This window comes from Anguilla rostrata, chromosome 5 (genome assembly GCF_018555375.3).
Source record: "Anguilla rostrata isolate EN2019 chromosome 5, ASM1855537v3, whole genome shotgun sequence".
Taxonomy (NCBI): Eukaryota; Metazoa; Chordata; class Actinopteri; order Anguilliformes; family Anguillidae; genus Anguilla; species Anguilla rostrata.
The window spans coordinates 45,226,548-45,234,675 of NC_057937.1; the positions used below are offsets into that span (position 1 = coordinate 45,226,548).

The 8,128-nt window shown below is 35.4% G+C and overlaps 1 protein-coding gene across 2 annotated transcripts; it reads right to left on the reverse strand.

The window, feature by feature from the left end:
* Nucleotides 1-1,067: 1,067 nt before the first annotated feature.
* Nucleotides 1,068-8,099, reverse strand: LOC135255393 (COP9 signalosome complex subunit 2). Of its 2 annotated transcripts, none has more exons than XM_064336504.1 (13): nucleotides 8,010-8,099; nucleotides 6,562-6,675; nucleotides 6,352-6,429; nucleotides 5,878-6,003; nucleotides 5,345-5,434; nucleotides 5,074-5,151; nucleotides 4,538-4,712; nucleotides 3,797-3,975; nucleotides 3,593-3,645; nucleotides 3,035-3,132; nucleotides 2,796-2,878; nucleotides 2,631-2,689; nucleotides 1,068-2,037 (listed from the first exon to the last, which is right to left on the reverse strand). In XM_064336504.1, exons 1-13 carry the CDS (start codon nucleotides 8,061-8,063, stop codon nucleotides 1,893-1,895), a joined length of 1,332 nt encoding a protein of 443 aa, XP_064192574.1. In that variant the 5' UTR covers nucleotides 8,064-8,099; the 3' UTR covers nucleotides 1,068-1,892. The 2 variants fall into 2 exon arrangements, with proteins under 2 accessions (XP_064192574.1, XP_064192573.1); XM_064336503.1 differs by having other exon boundaries at nucleotides 5,878-6,018.
* Between the last annotated feature and the right edge of the window lie 29 nt (nucleotides 8,100-8,128).

Consider the following 8,128-nt stretch of genomic DNA (forward strand, 5'->3'; position numbering starts at 1 on the left):
ACCTGACATAATGACCAAGAAATGTTTTCATCTCATTGCATCTCCTCCCACAGTTTGAGGCAAATGAAATAAACACTCCTTTGCTATACAGCATTGTTGCATTATCAGTAAAGATTTGTAATATCTAGTTATTCGGCAATTGTTCCGCTCTTAATCCTTTTACCAACCGTATATCTCCCAGACTCACTCCCCCTCCAATATGCTATTTCTACCACATTCTCCATCCCTTTGTGGTTGTGCTACCTACAGTAGCTGGCTGACTAGCTAGGCTAGTTGTATTACCCCACATCATGGCGATTTAGTTTTGTGTAGTAATCAAGCCTCCATTTGCATTGCAAAAATGCTGAATTTACTATGTGCCCTCTGTGGATGCACAAATATAGAGGCTCAGGTCAATGATAACATTGTGGGGTCATTTTTCAGTTTCCTAAGAATGATGCAATGCATAAGAAACGGGTGGCATTTTTGAAAAGCTATGGCTACACTGTCATTCCCAGACCACATTTAATACACATTTTATGTCTGACTTTAAATGTGTGTTATTATACTAATTGACATTACTCTGAATAGATATTTGATGGTGTGTAGTGGATACATACCTCTGTGATAATTCATGGTCATTTTCACCATTTTCACTTCCTTTACACTCACTTTAAATAAACATGCTTCATTCTATAAGAGTGCTTCAGGTAGTCTCTCTGAATAGCCAGGTATATTTTTTGTCTATATGCACAGTTCCATACACCTTCTCTCTTTTATAAGCTTTGAGTGTTGTTTACAGGCTAGCCTTACATCTGGGGTCTCAAATTCCAGTACTGGTGAGCCACAATGTTTGCCAGTTTTTGTGGGTTTCTATGAATCAGCACCCTGTTAAGGCTTTAGAAACAATGTGTCAGCAGTCAATTTATTAAAAGAGGCACTTGAAAAGCAGCCCTGCAGTCCTCCAAGACTAGTTTGAGAATACTGATTTGAATGCAAACTCAGAGTAACAAAGCTGATAATGGCCACATTTTAAATGGAATTCACTTGATATGTTCTGCAAACTGACAATCCACTAATTCTTCAAATCTTTGAATAGGTAAATTTTATTTTGATGTTCTGCCCTCAAGATAAGGAATTCAAATTTGAAAGTTTTTTTTCTTCCCACATCACAAGCAAACTATGTGCTAGGTTAAACAAATTTTATGATGACCAGCCTACCTCTGTGATGTCAAACAATTCCAGACAAACATCATGAAAACAAAATGTTAAATACTGTACACAGTTTTTTTAAAGCGAAAGACAGCTAATCTTGCTTTCATTTTAATTACAAAACAAAGCAAAGGATCTTAAATTCAGATTATACAATGCTAGAGGAGCATTGCTTTCTTGCTTGAAATATAAATTGGAAACAGGGCCCCAATGTTTAACGAAAATTCCAAGTACAGAAAAGCACTGCTTGGAAACTTGAAATTTTGCAGAATACAGCAAAACATGTTGATTTTTATGGAAAACAGAATACTGGTAAATATTAAAAATGTTCAAGTTATTGAAGATAATGTATTTTAGACAGGAAATTTACAGACTGAATTTGTTTGTTTTTGTTCATTTTTAATATTTACCAAAATACTGTGTTTCAAATCTTACTTCGATCAATCCATGGCCCGATTATAAAACATTGTTTTGGAAAGGGCTCAAAAGCAGAACCACTTAAATCCCATGCCTTTTTGGTTTTATGAACATTAAAGCTGTTTTATGGAAGGGCTGCAGCAGAACAAAATTAGATTAAAGAAAGCAGTTCTGACAAACTCAGATTACCAGGCCTCTTCAAGTATTTTTGCTATTCCCTTCTCTTTACACTTTACCATCGCTGCATTGTGGCCTGAAGAACTAGCTGTTACATAATGTGTCAATCAAGCCAGTTTGCTAACAATCGCCTGATTGAGAGAATTGAGCTGATGGGTCCATTTATCTAAAGCAGTGTATCTGGCTCCTCCTCTCTTCTGATGATCCAGCTCCAGCAGTTGGTTAACTTGGTCAATTCTGCCATGAATGGTGCTTCAAAAAAAAAGCAAAAGGAATCAGAATGAACTCCTCTTCATTTTTTCCATCCCGTCAGGTTGTGATTTCACAAGGTATAATATAATAAGGACCTTACAAGATGCTTGAATAAATGAAAGCCTTTCATTTAATCCCATAGTCAACATATAATTAATCCTGTCTTTAAATGATGGGTAAAGTACTAAAGTTGTTACAAAAAAGTATGAACAGAAACCTAAATCAAGCCTGATGTATCAGAGTTAATCTGCCCCAAATATGCCTGTCATCACCATGTTGTAATAGGAAATATCACTACCATGTCAGTCCACCCACAAAATAATATTATACTTTGAGTAATAAAGATTGTTACTCGGTAAGACCCAATCAATACTGATGTAAAAAAAAAATTCATTAATTGATCAAACTGACAAGTATTATTAAAAAAGAGACAGGTAACAACCTGAAATAATGTAATAATTGTTCCATATTCACAGCAGCAGAACAAAAAATATGAAAAACTAAACCCTCTTTGAAAGAAACAAGTATTTATTCTCCATAAAAATAACTTCAAACTGAGATTATAATAAGACTACCTTGAGGAAGTGACTTACTTGTCCAATATGCACTGTACAAGCAGACTTTCCACATCTGATACATCAATGTTCAACTCCTGAGGGAGGGGAAAACAAGGGAGGGGAAGAGGTTGTGGTTAGATCTTAAAATAAGAAATGTCACTATAACAGAATAACAGTCCCACAGATAAAGAACAATCTTACCTTTGAAATGAATGGTATGTGTATTCTCGTGTAAGGCTTGATTAATTTGATAAGCACTTGTGTTCTGATGTTCCGTAACAGTTCTGTTAGGAAAAACATTTTGATAATACATACAACTTCCCATAATTTACATCAAAATTACATATCAAATTCATATGCATTCAAAAATAGTACATCTGAGAACTCCAAAGTACAGAGATTTCCCTCCTCCCATTTAAGAACACGAGATAAGAACCTACCCTCAATATGCTCCCTGATAAAAGGATCATCCATTATGTTACTGTGGTTTGTTTTCAGAATTTTTTCAAACTCAGTGATGTCATTATTCTGGTAGGCACTGTGGGGGAAAGGGGAAAAAAATGTTTTCAAGACAATATACACATTGTGCTAACTGGATTCAAAAGTACTACTTTTTTAAAAGAAAAAATTAAATGTTGCCATTTTGAAAACCAAACATTCTTTCAAAAAAAAATCTATAATATTTAAATTCATTGCTCAAATTCAAATACACTTGAATTGCAACGAAGGAATAAAGGATGTAATTTTAGACTGCAGATTTTTCTCTATGCTATGAGGAAAAACAGCAAACAGGAAATAATTAGGGGACACAGAGCAGATGGAAAACAGTCTTATCCACATTTTTTCTTTTTTTAAACAACAAAGTACCTTAAAATCAAACCTAGAACACAAATAATTGAAGACAGATTTTGACAGTATGAGTATGTATAATATGAATGAGCAGGATTAAATGTGTGTGTGTGTGTGTGTGTTTGTGCGTGCGTGTGTTGTGTGCTTACCTTACTAAGTTTGTCATTGCAAGTATCTCTGGGTCATTTTTATAAGGTTTAGCCTAAAAAGAATGAACAAAAATAGCATAATTACACTAAAACCCCGAACTCAGAAAGTAGAAATCTCACTTTTCAGTTATATCTTTTCATTTATATTTCAAGCAGCTCTGTACTACACTGTAAATAAATACTGTCTGCAGGAACAATCCCCACCTCCTGTGAGTCAAACGGATTTATTCCTGACTTCATCAGCATGTTGGCCAGTACCAAGTACTTCAAACATGTGGTTCGTCTGGGGCTCCCCGATTCGTCATAATTTTTAAAAGCCTCAAAGAAGTCTGTGTGTGCCTTCTCAAACTCTCCTTCCCTTAAGTGCATTTTACCTCCACATTCTGCAAAGAGTCAAAGACACAACACCTGGGATTAGATTGTGAAGTGAAGAGGATACTAATGCTGAAAGGACCACCTTCAACATTTTTCCTTTCCAGCCACAATGAAAAACAAAACAAAACAAAAAACAAATGTTAATGTGGACAACAGATTAACAATTCCAACAGTGGATTTGCGCTTGCATTTTTAGGTTAGGCTACACAGTGCCTGTAATTCAGCAAATATCATTTCTATATGGTTCAAAGAGACATAAGAGATTGCCATTGCAGATCTTCCCTTTTCAAGTTCGCATTTTTGTATTGGTACATTCTGCCTTGACTGTTTGCATCTGACACTCATTCATATTCTGCAGAGCTCAGCACTGCCACCAGCTGGTATGAGGAGGAACTGCTTTTACTAACAAAAGGAACAGGACAATTGAATAGATGAATTTACAACTATATATTTTGCACATATTTGTACAGATTTAAACTGTGCCACCACCACAAATTATGAATTCAACAACAGGGAACTTTCAGCAGTAAAGAAAAAAAATATATCCAAATTTTATTTCGGTGCGTGTACCTCTGATTACACCCATGATAAGTGGGTGAGGGATTGCTGACTTGATGTGCAAGGACTGCTCATAGAGGGCTTTAAGCTTTTTGTTGTTCTTCTGTGCTGTATACATCTGAATTTCCAAAGCATAGATCTCCAACAGCTGTGTTCCTTTCTTTAGGTCATCTTCCCCATCATCAGTCTAAACAGAATGAAAGCATTTTACAAATATGAAAGAACAGTGTAAAAAGCAAGAGAAAACAAGTCTTTTCATGTTATATCCAACTAGTTTCAAAGTGGAACACTGATCTGTTAGCGTAAGTTCAGCAGATCAAGACGCCACAGGTGAATGATTAACACACATTGTAGTATGTGGCAGAAATGTGCCTGATAGATTTATTTAACTAAATGCACTATGATCAGATTGTTTAAAATACAGAATTTATTTTTGGTCTTGCTAAATTTACATCACTTTGGCTAAACCTTTATTTAGACAAAATGTATATCCAACATAAAGTCTGGACATTTCTGTTTGATCGTTACATACCAAACGTCGTGCTTACCTGGCAAGACTGGTGCAGCTGTCTGAGTATTTTCTGAAGCTTTCCATATTCTTCCCGCTCTAAATACAGCTTTCCAAGCTAAATAAAAACAATATAAAGATAAGGAGACCTATACACATTACAATGGAGAATTTATTCAAGGTAGGTTTACCACTAAATTACTGCTAACAAATATATTAAATATAAGTTGAGTACTTTTTTTTCCATAACATTTGCAATTGTCTCATTAATATCCATGTCAGCGTAGTTATCCATAAATTATGTCCCATACCTTAGTGTTTGTTTTGAACCACAGTCTGTCATTTTTTGCATCTTTCAACGCCTCCAACGTGGTCTCATAGAATTCTTGCAAAAGATCCATCTATGAATAAATCAAACAGAAACAACAGCTTTGCTCTTGTGGCTCATTTTCATGTGAAATGCAGGACTAATCAGTTGTTTTCAAACCAATTCCTTCTCAAAAAGCAGACAAAAACATTAAGAATATGCTAACTGAGAAGATAAAAAGGACAGTGAGGTTTTAGTTTAAAAGAAAGGTGACTGTACCAGAAATACCATCCAGTAACAGAAAATACATGATTACATATTACATCACATTTTTGACATAAAAAAACAAGTACAACTAGATCACAGATGGAACAATCACAAAGACAAAGAAAAAAGGACAGATAACTTGTACTTAAGCTAATTACGGCAAGCAGTATTTTACACATTTTACAAAAAACTTTCATTTTTCAGCTTTCCTCAGTTGTTCATTTTTACAACACACTTTGTATCACACAACTCAAAGCAATGAAGCTGTACCTGTTTAGACGTGGAGATGTAATCAAGGATGGAGTTAATAGATTTCTCTGAATAGTTCCTTGTGACAGCACTCCGAATATATGTGAGCAGTTGCTTGTATCTGTTCATCATTTCAGGGAAGTTGGTCTGTGTGGCAAAATGCTGAAATTAAGGTTGCATCAATGGCAGAGCTGGGATAATGGTCAATACCAGTTAGTGTGACTCACATCATATATAAGACATACTGTAACATATGTCTATTTGCAACAATCGCTATACCGTCATTAGAGCAGCCATAGTAGATTTGAGTACTCATCTGGATTACCCAGTTTCAGGCTATTACAACTATTTTATCAAGCACTATTTCTACTAAGTATTAATAAATAAAATTACAAAATATATGCATCCTGACCTGAGGAATTACATAAACATTATTTACAAAATACCAGAGGTCTCAAAAGATTTTCAGGAACAAATTTTCATTTAATGACTCACCAATTTGAAGTTTATTTTTATCATCTGTTTCAATGCTTTGAATCCCCATTCTCCTTTTTCGCCTTCAAGCTCCAGCACCTGTCAATAACAAAAAAAGCAATATACTTAGCAGTATTCCACTGTATAGTTCTCAACACTGGTGATTACAAAATTACTAATATGTCTACTTAAACTTTAAGTTGTCTTGAAGAACAAGTAGTGATACAGAACCTTCTGGAAGCTGCTAAGGGCTGCTTTGGGGTCATCTTCCTTCAATGCCTTGGAATTGTAGTACTGGTTCTCCAAATCAACATTTGGTTCAGAGTTGCTATCTTCTGAGTATTCCTCCAGTGAAAGTTAAAGAAAACCAGACAGTAATAAATATTAGCTCTTCATAAGAGAAAAATAAATCATTTTTAAAAATCACACATTATGGGAAGAAACCACACATCCTCAGCCACTGTTAGTAAATAACCAAGCGCCTTTACAATATAACAAAGTAATCAACAAAATAGGGTGAAAATACGGTCCATAAGGTGAAAAAATATTGACAAACATCTTCCTAGCTTCCACTTTCATTCTTTTTTCTTTTTTCTTTTTTGAATAGTCAACTAGCCCGATAACCTCTTTATTAAAAAACATTAATAGCGCCGAGAAACAGAATTTAATTCCATATGCTTTTCTGAAGAATGTTCAGTAATACCCTGACAGTTAAGTTAAAACTGAAAAAAAAGGGAAATCAGCTAGTTCAAAACCAGAAGGGCAAATCAATACATATCCTACTACATTCTGCTTGTGAACATCTCCTAATGTTACCGTTACTTGTAGCAAGTCAAAGCCTGGTATTACAGTGCGTTAGTATCCGGACCATAGGCTGGACTCCTTGTGTACATTTGTATTTTCAATTTTCAGACATGAAATTTAAGTCATCATACCTAACCATGATTAATATCGAGTAGTTTCGTTAATAGATAATTTACCAGCTGTCATTCAGCACTAAATTCTCGTATTTGCAAACGACCTATTTTGTGGACCTAGTTATCCCGCTAGCAAGATAACGTCGGCCATCTGCGGTTACAGTTCGCTCGTCTCGCTTGGTTGGTTGACAGGTGAGGCAGGATGAGCCCAAAGTAAAATTACAGAATGGGTATTTTAACATCAACTAACTAATAATTTTTTGAATTAATACGTTGAACACAAAATGCTACACTACGTCTCGAAGTTTAAAGTTGGCTAGTTAAATTATAATAGTACTAGCCTGCAAGTGCAACACCAGCTGGGTTGGCCTGCATTAGCGACATAGCTATATAAACATGCACAACAAAAATACCCAACTTGGCAGTTTTAGCTAAGAACTTGCCATCTAATCAGACCATTAATTGTCATAACATTTCATACTAGACTATGTAATCAGTAAGCCGCTGATCGTGACTGACTTTTGCAAGAGAAAATGGTCTAATTAATGCAACATCCCTAAACTGACATAGCCTATCGAAACATACTAGCTTGCCAGCTAAACATCATATTCCGATGCTACTAGCTAGTTAGCTGGCCAGTTAGCATTCACTTTCAGTAAATTTCATTAAGGAGTGTATCCCATCTTCGTGAAACGAGTTTTCAACTGCATGTGATATCCAACGTAAAAACTAAAAAGTCGATTAAACACTTTCAGGCCTTACCAGATCATAATCTTCTTCATCGTCGCACATGAAGTCATCCTCCATGTCAGACATCTTGACTGCTCGAACTAGCACAGCGATGCTTCCCAGAATCCTCTGCAAGGCAGCGACTTGATTTA

What these genes read in the sequence shown, in the direction of transcription:
- LOC135255393 (XM_064336503.1), bottom strand. Translation starts at nt 8,063, where the DNA reads ATGTCTGACATGGAGGATGACTTCATGTGCGACGATGAAGAAGATTAT. An exon ending in ATCCGTTTGACTCACAGGAG is followed by an intron (nt 3,646 to 3,796) that starts GTGGGGATTGTT and finishes CATTCTTTTTAG; the next exon opens with GCTAAACCTTATAAAAATGA. An exon ending in ACATACCATTCATTTCAAAG is followed by an intron (nt 2,690 to 2,795) that starts GTAAGATTGTTC and finishes CCCCTCCCTCAG; the next exon opens with GAGTTGAACATTGATGTATC.